At 35.1% G+C, this 19,211-nt stretch overlaps 1 protein-coding gene across 1 annotated transcript in view; it reads left to right on the top strand.

The window, feature by feature from the left end:
• Window positions 1–1,754: 1,754 nt before the first annotated feature.
• LOC149802048 (alpha-2-macroglobulin-like) overlaps window positions 1,755–19,211 on the top strand; it is a 206,443-nt gene continuing 188,986 nt past the window's right edge. Inside the window, exons 1-6 of the mRNA XM_089956452.1 lie at window positions 1,755–1,856; window positions 5,168–5,355; window positions 7,938–8,117; window positions 8,700–8,752; window positions 9,540–9,612; window positions 10,328–10,438. Coding sequence (XP_089812578.1) covers window positions 1,789–1,856; window positions 5,168–5,355; window positions 7,938–8,117; window positions 8,700–8,752; window positions 9,540–9,612; window positions 10,328–10,438 — 673 coding nt within the window. The 5' untranslated portion in view covers window positions 1,755–1,788. The remainder of the gene's footprint in view (window positions 1,857–5,167; window positions 5,356–7,937; window positions 8,118–8,699; window positions 8,753–9,539; window positions 9,613–10,327; window positions 10,439–19,211) is intronic.

Raw genomic sequence — 19,211 nt, 5'->3', positions numbered from 1 at the left:
AACTTATTTGAAAACAGACCGTAACTTAAGAAAAGAAGAATATTGTGATATAAAAATATTTATTTAAAAATAGGTCATTTCTTTGCAAATTAAGAGCTATTTCTCATCCATTAAAGTTTGCAACTGGCAATGTCTTGAAAAACATCTGGACAGAGTGGATAGGAATGCAATTATTATACGTTAGGGAGTAAAAAACATCTGGACAGAGTGGATAGAAAATGCAATTATCTTACGTTAGGGAGTGAAAAAAATCTTGACAGAGTGGATAGGAAATGCAATTATCCTACGTTAGGGAGTGAAACAAATCTGGACAGAGTGGATAGGAAATGCAATTATCCTACGTTAGAGAGTATAAAAACATCTGGACAGAGTGGATAGGAAATGCAGTTATCCTACGTTAGGGAGCTTAAAAACATCTGGACAGAGTGGACAGGAAATGCAGTTATCCTACGTTAGGGAGTTTAAAAACATCTGGACAGAGTGTTCAGGAAATGCAATTATCCTACGTTAGGGAGTATAAAATCATCTGGACAGAGTGGATAGGAAATGCAATTATCCTACGTTAGGGAGTTTAAAAACATCTGGACAGAGTGGACAGGAAATGCAGTTATCCTACGTTAGGGAGCTTAAAAACATCTGGACAGAGTGGATAGGAAATGCAATTATCCTACGTTAGGGAGTATAAAATCATCTGGACAGAGTGGATAGGAAATGCAATTATCCTACGTTAGGGAGTTAAAAAACATCTGGACAGAGTGGACAGGAAATGCAGTTATCCTACGTTAGGGAGTTTAAAAACATCTGGACAGAGTGGACAGGAAATGCAGTTATCCTACGTTAGGGAGTTTAAAAACATCTGGACAGAGTGGATAGGAAATGCAGTTATCATACGTTAGGGAGTTTAAAAACATCTGGACAGAGTTGATAGGAAGTGCAATTATCCTACGTTAGGGAGTATAAAAACAGCTGGACAGAGTGGATAGGAAATGCAATTATCCTACGTTAGAGAGAAAAAATAGTATCCACATAACTCTCATACAATATGCGTATTTATGTTGGAGATATAAAAAATGGTAACTTGAATATAAAAGAAAATTTATATGGCTTTGTAAGCAAGAAAATACTAGCGTTCTTTACGTTTTGGACCTTTAAAAAAAATAATAAACTCCTTTCACATTAGAAAATTAAAATATTCTCTTTTTCCAGAAAATCTGTCTTGAAAATTCCTAAAAGACAATGCAATTATTTAGTATTTGTCCATTCAATGTCACCTTGATGATATATATATATATATATATATATATATATATATATATATATATATATATATATCTACACACACAGACACAGACACACACACACACACACATGTATATATATATATATATATATATATATATATATATATATATATATATATATATATATATATATATATATATATATACAGAACTATGGTGATGTTAATCTTTCCAAGCTTTTGAAATGGCCCCGAAACAAGTGTTGATGAGTTTGGTAGCTTTGAAACTGTGTTCATATTCTGCAATAACCGTTTTTGTTACTTAATATACTTCTCAAAAATATTCTGACATATCCTCACTACCAGAAAAATTACGTTCCATTCATCAGTGAATTAGTTCCAAAATATGGAGTTTATTGACATTTATAAGAAAAATAAACCTTTCATTGAGGGACTATATTTTTCTAGCGGAGTAATTAAGATCATATGTGGTTACTATTAATAGACTGATTACAAACTTGTATAGCAGAGTGGTCTACTAGCCAGCAATGAAGACGAAGGAAGTTTCAATTTTAACAAGTCTTATTTCTTTGCTGTGGATGTCATGCGTGAACTCGTAAGTATATTTTAGGTTGCATTTGTTGCTCAAGAAGTACTATTACGTATACAGCTGCTATAATACGAATTGTCCGGTTTTTTTGCCACTTTTTGTGGATAGAGAGAAGAACAAATATGCCCTCCCAGTGCTTTCGGCTTGACTGATGCATTAACTCTAATACATTCCTCCTAATGTATCTGTGTAACTCAAGCAAATTCACGTCTAGTAACAGAAGTCTTTTACTACTGAAAATATGCTGTAATTTTAATATCAGGGTCGAGAGCTTGTATTGTAGGACTACACCCGGCTATTTCGGAATCCATTATAATACTAGATAGTGTAATTTGTGTGTAGCTTTTAGCCCCAGCTTATACTGGAGGCTCCAGTGTATGTAACACACTTTTGTTTTTTGTGTTTTTGTTTTGTGCGGTATTACATTTTACAGCACATTCTAGGCTATTCATGGCGACTAGTATATTTGGTGGAGAAACAAATGGGAAGAACCACCTGCCCATGTGAAGCTATTGTGGCCACCTTTCTCACATGCATCGATTTGGATCCCTGAGCTGGTAGAGCTCCAGGCTAGAGTTACGGGAGTTACAGGATTAAGTCCGAGTCCAGCCATGGATGTTTTTCTTCTTTTTCTTCTTCCAGTTCTCACACATTTCTTATTATAGTGTAATTTAGGTTTTTAAGTCATGTGCCAACAGAGCATCTGAGACTTCTCATTCTGTATATTTGTTATGAAACTCTGGCATGTATCCACCATAATCAGCTAGTAGTCACTCTCTGTATAACCGTTGTTACTAAAATGCAAATAATAATAATAATAATAATAATAATAATAATAACAATAGTGAGTGAAACGCTGGATTTGCATGGTACTTTGAAATGGACCAAATACAATTATAAAAAGAAAGAAAAACTTGAATTACTGTATAAACACAAGAGTTTCATTCTCTCCCCCTCCCTCGTCTATATACTGATCCAGTTGATATAAATTCAAACAGAATTTTGACTTTTATTATTCATTTTAAACGGTTTTTCCCTGGGATTTATTTTCTTATTGTATTAACTAGAAGCATATCTGTAGAAACAAAATGACACATGAGTAAGGCACAAGTATCCCATACTTGACAATTAAGGACCACTTACACCAGTTGTTGCCTTGAGAGTCTGTTTTTCATTAATTAGCTGGCAATAATAATAAATAAAAGAAACTAAATGAAACTGGCTTCTGCTAGCTTACATCCGAACGTCATGCAAGCGGTAAGAGCAGCTTTCCCACAAGTGAAATGACAGACTTGTTCATATTTTATCGCTTAATGCTGTAAAAGTTGTATTTTCAGATCTCAGTTGCAAATATTTGATGCTCAAACTATGCTATTTGTTTGTTGTTTTTTTTTTTTCTTCTTTCTCGCAATGTAGCAAATACTACATCAAACTTCAAAAGACAGACTCTTGGATGAGGATACATCTCACTTGTGCTTTTCTTTCGGTAACGTAAAATCTATGAAACAATAAAGATCTGTTGAAAGCAATGATATCCTTTATATCATGCTTAATAATTATTTAGACCAGCACCTACAAGTTTTTATAATTTCTTTGATTCGGTAGTTATTAGTAATTGATAATTTTGTCTCTGAATAGTATTTAATTTTGAATTGGACAAAAACAATATGTGGTACAATTTAGCCATGTAGTTCTTGCTTGGTAAAAAATAATTCTGTATTAAATAATGAATCGCCAGAACAAAATTACACAGAACTGGATAATAAATTTTGATGCTTTCACTATTTGAATTTGCGTACGTTATTCTGCCAATCCGAACAAACTCCGTGAAGCTTTGACAAACTAGGCTTTCGAGCTTTATGGATCAAGCGTTTTGGGGATGGCAGGCTATTTTATTTTGTTTACCTCAAGAAATTTGTTTTCATCTGATAAAATGGACATTATTAGTACTTTTTAAATACAAATCAGAGCTAATTTTGTTTTAAAGGTTTTTAAGTACCGGGATTTGTAGTCTCCAAAATCCCGCCTCACGAAAATTAATGCAATCTGACAAGTTGGCAGAGTCAGAGATTCATCAAAAGGGTATTAAGCGTATTTGGCTGTGTTACATATTTAAGCTAAATAGACATGCTTAAACAAAAATAATCTCTGTATTCTCTTTGTGGTAGAGAAAACAGTGTCAAATGACATTTAAAAAATGTCTGGTTACAACGTTTGCTCATGTATAATGTACAACTAACTGCAAATCCCGTTTTCTCCAAACCTTGTTCAGAAGACTCATGGTCAAACTCAAAATATCAAGACTTTAACAGTCTGTAACTTTAATTAGAAGGTTTGGTTCCTTAAATTTTTTATGATAGTAATAACTTGGACCAGTCTGGCAGACTGATGCATTTTCAGTGATTTAGATACACTACAAGTGTTCTGTGTCTAATTTGGGCATGGCCATGACCGAGTTTCGTGCTCAAAACGTTTTAAAATACAGGGTCATATCTGTCACTGCGTATTACTGCAGGTGATAACCCTGTTTTATCGTTGTTGTTGTATACCCATTGTATCAACTTTCACTTTAATTAGAAATTTGCCTATAACATAATAGACCAACAAGTTCTCCGCCTTGTTGGTCTGCGTATACCTAGACCTTATAGTACATAGTGAACATAATCCAACTACTGGTTCTTGTTTTGTAGACATCAGATGACTTTTTAAAAAAATCATTTGTTTTAATTAAAAAGGTTTACAATATTTGGACTATATCAGAGAACTTTATGTGGAACACTATATCTCGCATTTTGGGAAAGTTATAGACTTACATAGAAACATTGACATTGGCTTTCACAAAAACTTTAGCAGCGAGTTGATGCTGACGATGATAACACAAGCATCGCTATGTCTTGCATTTGTTAACGTCTGAAAATGGCAAAACAATTAGAGTAAAATGGACACGTTCTCTAATTTTGAATCAAAATTTTGGCACGATGAATTGCATGCTCAATCTAATCTGAATACAGTGGTGGTTTTTTTACAGTAAAAGTCCATGCTATGAAGTCTTCATACTTGGCAAACCTATCTTAAAAACAACACTTCTGAGAACAGAAAAGTGGCTTCTAAGGTGAGGTGGCTGCTTGCTTGAGTTTAATTTCTGATGTATTTTTTTTGTGTATATATGTTGTTAAAATATATTTCTTGCGAGGCGATATTTAAGGCAAGATAGACAGTAATTCAGGTTACATGCTGTTTATTAGCTGTTCTGGGTCTCTATTGAATTCTACCTTTGTCCACCAAATTGACAAAGTTTCAACTTTTATTCATTCGAGGGAGTACCTGTTCACAATACCACGCAGTCTGCGTGGTGGGTCCAACGGAACCTACTGTTTGTCTCTCAGAAACATTGACCATGATGACCCTGCAGGATACGACTGTCAGGTGACCCTCTCGCTTCGCACCTCTGAAGAGAACATCACCAGAGTACATGCGATTTATGGTTTCTACAGTTCAGAGCCAGGTAATCGATACTTTATGAATAAAGACCTTGAATATTTTATTTTTGTTTTTAAATGCAAAGAAGTTTCGTATCTAGTGATCTCTTTCGGGTCTTTTAGGATGGAGACTCTCCCATTCTATCACAGATCTTAGTCTGGGATGGACCCCTGGCGTGAGCCGAAGGGGCGGTGTCCCCGGAAGATCAAGCATGTTAAACATTCCCAGGTCCAGTTGCTGTAAAATAAACCTTACTCTAGGAAACGTTGCGTTTTTTTCGCGTTCACTTTTGGGAAGAGGCGGAGACATCACCTACTTCCCTCTCCCTGGTTTCACTCTTGCTCCGCTCGCTTGTGTTCTAGTTTTCGCATTTCGCATTTCAGCTTGTCAGTAACACCGATATCGCATTCGACCTGGAGAAAGTATTGCTAGGTTATCGCACACACGACACTCCCATATAGTTTTGGCAGGGTCTTATCTCTACGGCTCGTAACTAACATTTAGACTCTGTACTCCATATAAGGAAAAACGAGGTAGACGTAATCCCCTTTAACTGTTTATTATAAAAATACAGAGATTTTTTTACGAGTACCTACCTTATGTGTACCCATTATAAAACTGGAAGCACAATCGTATGCACCACTACTACAAATCGCGTAGGCTACAACTAGAGGGATATTCGTTCAAATCCAGAACCGTGATTTCTAGGCCAATTTCAAGACTTCGTCTTATTTAGGTCTAGAACTTCTTCAGGACTGCATTCGTAACTGAAATATATACATTTCCATCAAACAAGAACATTAAGCGAAACTACACTTAAATTTATTCTAAGAACGGTAGCTCGGTCAAAAAAAACTGACTTAAATATTAATTAATCTCTAACTTTACCCGCGTCTCTGATTCGATTTGTCCAGAATCTGTTGTTGATCCTGATCCAAATGGAATTGAGCGAATAGCATTGGATTAACCGTCATTATTTGTCTCCCAAAACATGAATAACCCACAATTAATAACGCTGCTCCATCCGATAAGTAGCGAAAATTAACCAGACAACATTGCAATGCAGTATAAATGAAGCATACATATTCTCAAGCAGCAATTCGAGTCAGATCCTACTATTCCGCATTTTTACTGAAGCCAATATCATACCAACAAGGCAGACATCGAAAACACAAATTCCTCTTGCAAGGTGTTGTTTACTATGAAGCAAATGAGCTTTCCTTTCTTGGAAATTTGTTTCTCAATGCACTAAACTAGATGTTTCGTGGACTGCCACATACCAGCTGCGTTGCCAAATTCCGCGTTAACGTTCTTGAAACAATGTTTCGTATTTAGGCTAGCGATAGACGCCAGTCAGGTCATAAAATTGCTGAGTCCCTTCAATTAAAATGCAAACTGTCTCCTTTAGCTGGTGTTAAGAATGGCAAAAAATAAAGTTACAGTTTTACATCATGAATTTCCTCAAAATATACCTTCTTAGTTCTGCAAAGCCGAATTACATTAGCCATGTCAAGGGTTCTAAAGCTTGATTACACATTTCGAAATTGTATTGTAATTTCGATTTTTATTTCAAGTGCAATATCATCCTCATTGCACTCAAAATTAAATAAACAGTATAATCCATAGCGTCGTTTTGATAAGTACAATTTAAAGGCTTCATATTTTCCCACATTATGATTCCAAACATTCAATGACAGAACAGAAACACACTTGCAGATGTCAACATGCTGCTCCCTTCCTGCTGAAATCAGATGTACTCTCTGTAAAATTGACACAGATAGATCCAGTCATTATCACGAAATTAACAGAATCGACAAAATTACCAATATCTATTCACTCCAGACTAAATGGAAAAGTTGCTGCAATGCGCATGTATTCACAATATGAATCTAAATTTCAAATTAAGTAGTAGATAAAAACGCCATTTTCTTTCGATAGTGTTCCCTAGGTGCGCGAATAAGTTCAAATTTATCTGAGCGTCGTTATGTGCGCATTAACAATGTTGATATTGTGTACAGAAGAATCTGCGCTCGTGTATTTAGTTTGGAATACATCATAAATTCAGTTACTTTGTTTCTTGTAGTGTAGTTTTGTTTATATAATTAAGTCTTAGGCAGAATAAGAAAATGAGCATATAATAAAAAGGTTACTGCATTTGTATGGGAAAATATAAACTCGTTCTGTTGGGAGGATATACTGCGCTCTCAAGGTCGTACAGTATATCCATCAGAAAAACTGGTTCATAATTTCCCATACAAATGCAGCAACTTATAAGTATGGTCCGCAAGGTTTCTCATCATAGGACTGATTTCGCATCACATGAGAGAGGCATCCAATTTCATTTGTAATAATTTGACTTGAGATGAAACAGTAGAAGACTGACGAATGTAATGCTCTCATTGTTGTAAAATTAATATGACGGGACGGTATACTGATGGAAATACAAATAGGTATATTATTAAAATGTCTTTCTTTAAGCAGTGCAGGGAACAAAATGTCCTAATGATGTGTTTGTGTTATAGTTTTTCCTTAATATCATAATCCAGTTATGGGATATCAGTAACAAACCAAAATTGTTCTTTGTTATGTCATTAAGCTCTATTTTAGACTCGAGCCAATGTGTCAACTTTGATGTTCCCGCCAAGGCTGATCAATACACTGCATCTGTCATAGTACAGATTGATGGAAAGGAACTTTTTACGCATGAGGAAAACGTGAATGTGTGGATAGCCAACAACATCACACTCATACAGACAGACAAACCTCTGTATAAACCAGGACAGACAGGTTGGACATTTCATTGTGTAAATCATACTCAAGTATTAATATTTCCTTTAGGCTAAAGTCCTGAATATTAAATATTGCATGTCGAAATGACATACACAACATTTTATTTTTTATATTTATTATGTGGATTCAGACAATCTTCAAATTTTAAAGAAAGTTTCAAGCATGTGAACCAGTAAATCAAGATAGATAATTAACTAGACCGTAATCCTTGATAAAAATTTCAAGATATTGGCATTGTTTAGTATCCTTAAAATGCTTTAAGACTGGAGAAAAGAGGTTAAGATTTTAAACTTTTAATGTTGCGGACAAAACATAAAGTCTAAGTTCGGGTTATTCCTTTGGATAAACAAAGATGAAAAAAGAATACAGTCAACAAGATTTATAAAAATGATACCATTTACGTATTATTTATTTAAGCTAAGACCACGTCTCGATCAAAAATGGAGTTGGCTGCTTGAATAATAAGAAAATGATAAATTTTCATTTGTACTTTAAAATTATTTCTTTATGGCTCTACAAATGCTGGCACTAAATAGTTACTGAAATCCGTACCTAATTGTCAACTTTTGTTTATTTCAGTCAAGTTTAGGATCCTTCGCATGGACTACAATTTATTACCACTAACAAATCCGGTAAGTCAAATCGTACTTTGAATTTTCGTTTGAATATAAACAATACATAAATCAATCCAGATGCTGTTCTTGTTGTTGTTGGGTTTAACGCCATTTTTCAGCACACGATATGCATGGCGGCCAGTATTAATGGTGGAGGAAGAACCAGGGAAAACCCAAGGAAGAACCAACGACCCACGAGAAGCTACTGGCAAGCTTTCTCACATACCCACATTGGCCGAATTCTAGACTCGAACCCACGCAGACAGAGGTGAGATGGCTTTGATCGTTAACGGAGAGCGCTTTAGACCACTCGGCCACTCGGCCCCCCCCCCCCCCAATCCAGATGTAAAAGGACCACTCATTAGGAAATTGCACATTATAAACTCCTTATTAGAAGTAAAATTGTCTCCATAAACCATATTTTGTATTTAGAAAATACATTTAGGACATAGGGTCTTCCGTATCGGTAATTAGTTAATTGGTTATATTATGGATATGGCTAAATGGCTAAATCTGAGTTTTTCTTTTCTTTCTGTTATACATACATACAGAACGGAAAGTGCTATCCCTGGATTCTACAAGAGAATGTTTGATTACACCGGTAGAATTAAAATTTAATACTACTAATATTATCACACAGGTTAGATAATTTGTTGACTCGTACTCTTCGGAGGTTCGAATCTCCGTATAATAATAATATATATATATATATATATATATATATATATATATATATATATATATATATATATATATATATATATATATATATATATATATATAAAAGCATGAATTTATCTTTCAGTTTGAGCTGATTACCGTTGATAATCCTGGAGGTGTGCGTGTTATGCAGTGGAAGAATGTAGATGCATCTAAAGGTGTGTAAATGCATGGACAATTGTTATTGTTAAGAGTTAAAGCCACGTTACTTGATAAGAGTTATATGATAGTACATACTCGCTTATAAATTAAATACAACTGCAAACAACATACACTGATCTGCCGTTACATAATGTTGATTACTCACAAGAAACTGCACGGACCCTGACCTACCTGAGCATTATGCAGTTTGCATTTGGGCTCAACTTGCAAGCGAGTATATGAAGGGTTGATGCATTGCATTAACATGGCTTTGAATGATTCAGCAGGAAGTGTTACTTATCTCCGGATGTTGTGACTGAGGTGTTAAAAGTATTTTAAAAAATTAAGTGAACATTTTTAAAAGTTATTTATAGAGATCTCACAGTTGTCGGCACTTTTTTACTCGCATGTTCATCTGCAATAAAATGAACGGTTGGTACGATAAAATAAACGGTTGTTACGATAAAGGCTACACTTGTATATTCAATTGTTGGGAAATTGTATATTTTGAAAAAAATATTGTTTTTGTAGTGAGAAAATTTAAAAAAAAAACACGAATTGTTGCATTGTATGTTATATATGTAATAACTGTTCACTTCTCAGAAATTATATCGTGGATCTCATATTAAACCGTGGTAATACTGGCATCCTTATATTTTTAGGATGTGTATGGATTTATTAATTTCATTTGTACTAATATTTATTGTGTGCATTTATCACTCTGATTGATAGGACTGGTCAGTCTTGAGATGAAATTGTCAGATGATCCAATACTTGGAACTTGGAACATTAAGATTCATGAAGAAGACGAAACATATCAGTCCTTTAAGGTGGATGAATACGGTAATAATTACTTTGTGTTGTCAGTTTTTCAATATATCTCGTTTGCATAGTGTATGCATTTGATAACACATACGTTCTTTTCTTTTATCTCCTATTTAATAGGCGGTTAATCAATTTTTATTCATAGTCAACTAATTTGTCATGTTCTGACAAAACTGAATGCCATTTTTGCTCAGATCAAGGAAACATGTACCTACAAAAAATAAACGAATTCCTATTAAACTGATAAAACTCACTGCCTGATCTAGGTCTTATATAATTCCAATATACCTTCGATTATTTGTTATTAAAATCTCCATGTCTCTTTTGATTTTAACCAAGGGGAATACTGACAGCTTTTTTCATATAACAGGGAGCCTGAAAATGAATGTTCATGTTGGTCATTATAGCATTCACATCCATAAGTGGTGATGTTGCATTGTGAAAAATCTCGGCCAACATTTTCGCTGGAACAAAAAGTGTAGACTTTTTATCTTTCCTGTTAATGACGAGACATAAAGATCACTTCTTCAGCAATGAAAGAGACCCTATCAATAATTTTATGTGATGTGTTAAAGTTTTTGGAAATCCCAAACCTTCCATAATAATGGACAGATTCAGCTGCTATTTTGGTCGGCTATTAAAATATGTCTGTAGTTTCTAGCAGTTCCCCTCCCGTCAGCGTGTGCAGACTTACAGTGCAATTCACAGTTCAGCTTAACACCGGCGTTATTTTTCCAGACAGATGGTTTATTGGCACTTGCTTATGAGATAGAGACCGGTATGGTCGTGGATCCATTAAAATGACCAGCTTTTTGTTTAATCTTTTCTACTTCATTTCTTCGTCAAATACATTATTAGATCATAATATATAAAACAAACATCCACTACCTTGAACACAAACAGCCCTCCAAAGCGAAAAAATAAGTTAATAGTAATAATGAGAACTTTGAATAGCGCATAATCTTTAGAAGTTCTAAGCGCTTTACAACACTAGACAACACATATAAGACAAAAAGACATATAATGATATGATTACAAAAACAAACACCATGAAAATTTAAGGTAGGAACTATTATTAGGTCTTTAAGTTTGTTCTTGCAGTCGAAATAAGTGAGTTTTGAGGGAGGTAAAAAGAGATTTTTTCATACTAACAACTTGATATTTACAAATTTCATTTAGTGTTTGTAATACCTTAACTTGTTCTGTTTTTGCTACACAAGATTAATCCCGGCTGGGATTAGGTGCAGCAGAACGGAGTGAGTGATATTCAGCATATATACAAATAGTGGCAAGATTTGTTTTTGCTGGTTTATATTTTGCATAGTTGCTAAATAGGATATTCAATAGATTTAGTATATATAAATTGAGCATTGACCGGCTCCCAAGCATTGAAATCCCATTTAGAATAACTGGAATAGGAATAATAGTAGTGTGAGACCCAATCTCGGCTGTACACACACAAAACAAAATGGAAACGGATCGAGAGGGACAGGATGGCCCAGGCGGATTTAAAATCAAACAATATTTCCAGACCATAATAGAAGACAACAAAATGATAGTCAACCACCCGGCCGGGTGCCAGACTATAGATTTTGATGGGGCGGAGAGTACACCAAGGCAAAGCGAGGTACTTATGGCACTATACACCGCTGGGATTGACATTGGCAAGATAGAGGCAATGCAGAACGGGGACTAAATAAATACGTAATATACCCCAAAAGGAATGAACCGCTGCTTGAAGGGGATGAGATAAACATAAAAGGTATGGTAGCGAGAGTATACAGGACAGTGCCCTTCATTAGAAACATAGAACCGCGAGCGACGGAGGTCCACGTTATGGGACTGCCGCTGGAAGTGAGCACCAATGAGCTGGTTGAAAAGTTACAGAAGAAAATGGGAGTGAAGACCATCACTCATAAAATGGCAACTATATGGGGGTTTGCCCCAATCAAGTCGGGCAATAGACTGATATATGTGAGCAAAGCAGACGCCAAGAAAATACCCATATTTTTCTATGTATTAGGGTTTCGAGTCAAAACCTGGTACCGGGGGTCCGAGCACGACAGAGCGTGCCCATTGTGCCACTATACCGGACATGGTCCCAGAGACTGTCCCGGGGCAAAGGAAGCAAGAAGACCACAAGGTGAAGCAGCGAGTCAAGAAATCCAGCAAGAAAAACAACCACAACAACAACCACCAAAACAACAACAACAACAACACCACCAGGCAGAGGAGATAATGAACCTGATAAAAACTGTTAGGGAGAGAGAAGAAACTATCCATACCCTCCCAGAACTGGACATCACAAAAATTGAGGCCCATAAGACCCTAGATTGGGAGGGATATTTAAGCCCCAACAAAACCGGCAAATCAGAAATACAAGTAGAGGAAGGCATACCCATAAGGAATAGATTTGAAACCCTGGAGGTAGAGCCTATCCAGCAAGAGGACAACACTCCACAATTAACCTCAACACCCATGCCGAAGAGAGGGAGGCGAAAAAGAAAAACTGATACAATCTTACCCCAGGAAAGATCGTCATCGAAAAGGAAACAAAACAAAGAAGAGGGAAAGCATATAGAAACAGAGTCCGGTGAGGAAAAAACAGACCTGGACAGTCAAAGTGAGGATGAAGAAAAGGGGCCAATGGAATCGGAAGAAAATGAAACAGAGGACAGTGGAGAAAAGAGAAAAGAAGATTTGGAAACGGACACGGACACAGATACAGGGACCAAAGAATCAACTCAAATGAGTAACACAGACAGCTCAATGCAACACACAAGCAATAATACGGCCGAGAGTGGAAGCACTATGGTCTCAGTACAGGGGGGTGGGGAGACCAGTGCCCCCTCCAGTGAATATTCACAATAAAATACATAAATTATAATTGATAAATAACCAGTAAGAAATGAAAAGCAACGCCCTGGTATGTGACAAGAATGGAGGGAAAAAACTTACAGCTCCTGTCAATAAATGTAAATGGTATAAGTAAAGAAACATTGTTAAAATTTCCAGAAGACTTAAACTATGATGTGCTATTAATACAGGAAACTCATAATGGGTTTAAAGATAATATGAAATCATTAATGGAGGGCAGACTAAACAGAATCTTAATAACTAGTGATTATGTACACACAGATGTAAAAGGGGGGTGGGGTGGCAATACTATTTAAAAACAAAAAGGGCCTAGTATGGGAGATAGAATTGAAGTAGGAGAGTTTTTTAAGGGGAGGTTGATACACGGGGTAATTGATGAAATACATATAATTAACATTTACATGCCAGCAAATAGGGAACAAAAGAAAATATTTTTAGAACATTTAAATACATATATGGCGAAATTTGCCACAGAAAACATTATTATAGGGGGTGATTTTAATTGGGTGGGAGATAATATAGATAGGGAAGGTAACTTAGCACCAAACGATATTAGAATAAAACCGGATATGGATTACTTTATTAAAAAATACAAATTGATAGATGTGTATAGAAGGAAGAATTTATTACGAAAACAATATACGTATGAATATAAAACAAACAAAGGGAGTCGTATAGATAAATTTTATTGTAATAATTATGACAAAGATGTATATAAAGAAACTAACATTATTGAATTTAAAATATCAGATCATAAACTTATTAATATGACTGTAATAATCAAATCTAGAGAAATATGGGGAAAAGGTAGATGGATGTTAAATAACTCAATTTTAAAAGATGAAGATTTTATACAAACTACAAAAAAAGAAATAAATAAGCTTAAAAGTAGGGAAAATGCAGATATAATTATAGAGTGGGAGAAACTTAAAGGCAAAATTAAGGAAATAGCGATTGAGCACTGCAATATAAAAAGTAGGAACTAAAAATGGAAAGGGAAGCGATTAGATATCAAATGCAAAAACTGAATAACACCCATAATACAGAAACTAGATTAAAAACAGATTGGAAGAAATAAATAAATTAGAAAACAGGGGTACAGAAATTAGGGCAGGGAAATATACGGGGATTTACAAAAAAGCTGAGGGGTTATATAAAAGGGAGGAAAAAAGAATGGGGGGAGATAAAACTATGAATAAAATCAAAATTAATACAACAACAAAACAATCACAGGGAAAGAGGAAGTTATGAAACACATTAAGAATTATTATACTACACTTTACGAATCTCAGAAAATAGCAGATAATGAAAATGATAACTACTTAAACCAAATACCTTGTGATAAAATTAAACTCGATTTTAAAAAATTATGCGATGACTTTATCTCGCAAGAGGAAATATTAGAGAGTATAAACTTAATGAATAAGGGGAAATCACCAGGAGGAGATTGACTCTCTGCAGAGTTCTACATGACATTCTGCGGAGAGTTGTTGCCCATTCTCGAATGGTTATATAACAACATATTTTTACGGAATAAGGAAATGACAGAATCGATGAAGGAAGGGATAATTATTTTAATATACAAGGGGAAGGGGGATAGGGAAGATCTAAAAACCTGGAGGCCCATCTCCCTCCTCAACACAGACTACAAGATACTGAGTAGAATATTAAGTAATAGAATAAAAAAGGGGATAGGGGATATAATAAATATAAATCAAACATGTGGGCCAAAAAATAGGGACATACAACATAATATTTTAAACATAAGCACAATAATCGAATATCTACAAAATAAGGGACAAAAAGCTGCTATGGTACTTTCTTACCAGGAAAAAGCCTTTGATAGAATAGAGCATAATTATATACAAAAAGTCCTGGAAAAATTTGGATTCGGAGAGCCCTTCCGAAAATGGACTAAGATATTATATAATAACATAACTTCTAGAGTACAAAATAACGGAGCAATGACAGAACAATTCGACATAAAACGATCAGTGCGGCAAGGGTGCCCACTATCCATGCTATTATACGTAATAGCAATTGAAATGCTGAGCATTAGCATAAAACTAAACAAAGAAATTAAAGGTATAAAAGTTCCAAATAATACAGATGAAGTGAAAATGCTACAACATGCAGATGATTGCACCAACTTTATAGATGATCCAAAATCCTTTGAACACCTAATAAAGAAATATGAGAAATCTGGACAAGCGTCCGGATCAAAAATAAATCAAGACAAAACGGAAATATTAGAGATAGGCAACTGGCGTGGTAGGCACTCAAGCATACCTGCCCATGTATTCAAAGATACCGTTAAAGCACTCGGGGTGTGCTTTGGCAAAAACGAAGAGAAAGAAAAGTGTAAAAAAAATGGAAAGTGAGATTAAACGGAATGTTGATATCTGGGCACTTACACCGTTATGCTTAATGGAACGAGCCCAAGTGGCCAAAACTTATATGTACAGTAACCTTAACTATATAATGAAATCAACTAACATAAATAATGTAACATTGAATAATATAGACAAACCTATAATTAATTATATATGGGACTTTAAATTACACTACGTAATAAAAGAAATTTTGTATAAAACGAGAGATTTGGGGGGATTAGGTATACCAAGCCCATTAATTTTAAAAACTACTAATATACTTAATAGATTTAAACGACTGAACGACGATCCAAAATTACCATGGGAAGGGATATATATATATATATATATATATATATATATATATATATATATATATATATATATATATATATTGGTTTGGGTTCGTGTTACGGAATAGGGAGGGGATATACAAAAATAATAATGTCATGTAATTACTGGAAGCACCGAGAAAATATAAAAGTATAAAGGACTTATTAATGAAATATAGAGATAAAAAAGAATTTTGGGACTTAGACGAAAAACACTCATATAATTGGATTAGAAATGACATGACCAAAAATATAATAACTAAAGTAGAAAGAGAAAACTTATATGTGAACTGGAAGAAAGCATGGGGGCACTGGTCTAGGTTAGGGTCCCTGAAAATACAAAGCCTCACCTTCAAATACATGCATGATGCGTGGTTGACAGGAGAGGTGGCAGCGAGACGGCGTATGGTCAGAGTACCGCCAAAATGTCCGCTGTGTAAAATAGGGTCTTATAGTAAAAGACATATAATTTTATACTGTAGAGAAACACAAAATGATAGAACAATAATAATAAATGAAATAAATAAAAATAGTATATTTAAGCCGCAAAGTTTACTATATTTTGACGGGGATTTTAATAAAGAAACACTATATAAAATTTCTAGTTTTATAGTAAACACCATTAAAATATGTGGCCCAATTAAATTTTAGTATCAAGTAGGTTTCAAGAGGGAAAGTACAGATAATGAGGCCATGGGGCTATGTCACATGGCGCTACGCGAAGTGAACAGGCCCATGGCAGAATCTGGAAAGGAACCCCTCTTGAAAAATAAATTTTAAACTGAATTTCTATCTCTTCTATCACTAACCCCAACAAAAAATGTGAATTGAAATTGGAATTTAAACTTAAATTTAAATTTAAAACTTATTTAAAATTTAAATAAAATGTATAAAATCAGAATTTTGGTTTGCAACTCAAATCAATTTAAATTTAAAATCATTTTTTTTTCCACTATTCTCTCAAATATTACATTTAAACCAAATTAGAAATATTTATAATTAAAAGATAGACCAGCTCCATGGGGGAGAAGCATAATAATTAAAAAAAATGTGAACCCTCCCTGGAGCTCAGTCTAATCTTATTAAGAAAGGTGATATAGCACATTCATAAGAATCATTAAGATTCAAAAATTAAGGGGACATTACCTTTCTCCCAAATTCAAAAAGAACAAACAGGATCTTCCGTGGTATGTGAACACGGAATATAGTAGGAAAACTTATACACTACAAGAATTTGATTTAACAAGCTATCCCAACAAAAACACATTATAGCATACATAACCCATAGCACAAACATATAACAAACATGGGATGTAGGAGACCCTAGCAAGGTCACAGAGAAAACGAAATAGAGGAAGTTTAACCGAGAGGATAATCTAAATCACTCTCGGAGATACTCCGCTATAGATACACTAGGGATTGAATAAATACCCGAACTCCTAAATTCACGTTACAAAAATGATGAAATAATACATTACAACATATCTGGGGGAACACAAAAACACAAAAAATAATTTATGTAATTAGGATAGGGGGGCATCTGTCTGGTGCCCCAAAAACAAAAAAAAAAAAAAATTGCAGTCGAAATAAGTGCGTTTTGAAAGCCCTCTTGAATGTGATCACTGTGTCTTTGTGTCTTTTGTGTCTAAGTTCTGTGGGCAATTCATTCCACGTTCCTGGTCCCTGGTATCCAAAAGAACTCTGTCCATATGACTTTGTTTTCATAGTGGGAATAATGAGTATACGATTGTCAGAAGAGGAGCGTAAGTATCTTGCTGGTGTATACACATGGGTGAGGTCGGATAGGGATGTTGAACTAGAGTCCGACAGTGAAACGTAGCACAGAGAACAAATTTTGTATTTGATTCTGGATCGAATGGATTGCCAGTGTAGGGTTCAGAGCAGCGGGGAGGTGTGCTCTGATCATGGTACTCTAAGTATGATCTGAGCAGGTGTGTTTTGAACCTTTTGAAGTTTCTGGAGCAGATATTGCGATGAACCAGACAGAATTGAGTTACAATAGTCCAGTCTTGAAAGTACTAATGAACACACAAGTGTTTTAGTGGCATCAACTGAAAGATATTTGCGAATTGAGCTGATGCGTGACAGCTCTAGATATGCAGCCTTGCATATGTTCATGACTTGTTGGTGCAATGTGAGAGTACTGTCAAGAGTAACACCTTGGTTTCGTACTGATTGTGTGAATTTAATGTTGGCGTTGCTGATATTTATTGTTTGATGTAAAGGATGTAAATGAGAAAGTCTTTGTGTTATCATCAGAATGGCCTCAGTTTTATCATCATTCTTCTGCAGCTTGTTACATCTCATCCATGATTTCACATCAGAAATGCACCTCTCTACCCCTTGGATGGTAGCATCAACTTCAGTTGGGTGGTTAGATTTGTATATTTGGGTGTCATCAGCGTACAGTTAGTGAGACACTGGATGATGATCTATGACACTTGAGAGCGACTGAGTGTACAGAATGAAGAGAACAGGTCCAAGAACACACCCCTGTGCAACACCACAACATACATCAACTGGGCTGGAGTGTATTCCATTTGCAGATACAATTTGTGTCCTGTTGACCAAGTAGGACTTGAACCACAGTAAGTCTGTATCATAAATGCCAAATACATGCTGGAGACGGTGAAGTAATATATCATGGTCTATTGTGTCAAATGCTGCAGGCAAATCAAGGAGGGTGAGGACTGTAATCTTTCTGCTATCCAACGCAAAGAGAATGTCATTAACTACTTTTAGAAGAGTAGTTTCAGTAATGTGGCAAGGGCGATATGCAGATTGGACATTGCTAAAAAGACTGTTTGAATTTAGATGAGATAAAAGCTGGGATAGAACAGCCTTTTCTAAGATTTTTTTTATATGAATGGGAGATTAGAAACTGGGCGGTAGTTCTTTAAATCGTTATGATCTAATGTTGGTTTCTTCAGCAGAGGCTTTACAATGGCAGTTTTGAAAAATGATGTGAATTCCCCGGATGAGAGAGAGGTATTAATAACATAAGATAGTGAAGGCAATATTGCATCTAAGCACTCAAGCAGCAGTGATGTTGTAATTGGATCAAGTTCACATGACTTTGGTGCACTCTTCACCAGTATTGTACGTACGAAATCCATAGAGACAGGTTCAAATGCTGCTAATGGTTGCCACTCAAATTCTGTATCCCAACTGTATGGTGACGAGGAGTCA

The sequence above is a fragment of the Sinohyriopsis cumingii genome, chromosome 4 (genome assembly GCF_028554795.1).
Source record: "Sinohyriopsis cumingii isolate HCF-2022 chromosome 4, ASM2855479v2, whole genome shotgun sequence".
In the NCBI taxonomy this organism is placed as follows: Eukaryota; Metazoa; Mollusca; class Bivalvia; order Unionida; family Unionidae; genus Sinohyriopsis; species Sinohyriopsis cumingii.
This window is presented reverse-complemented; position numbering and strand designations above follow the sequence as displayed.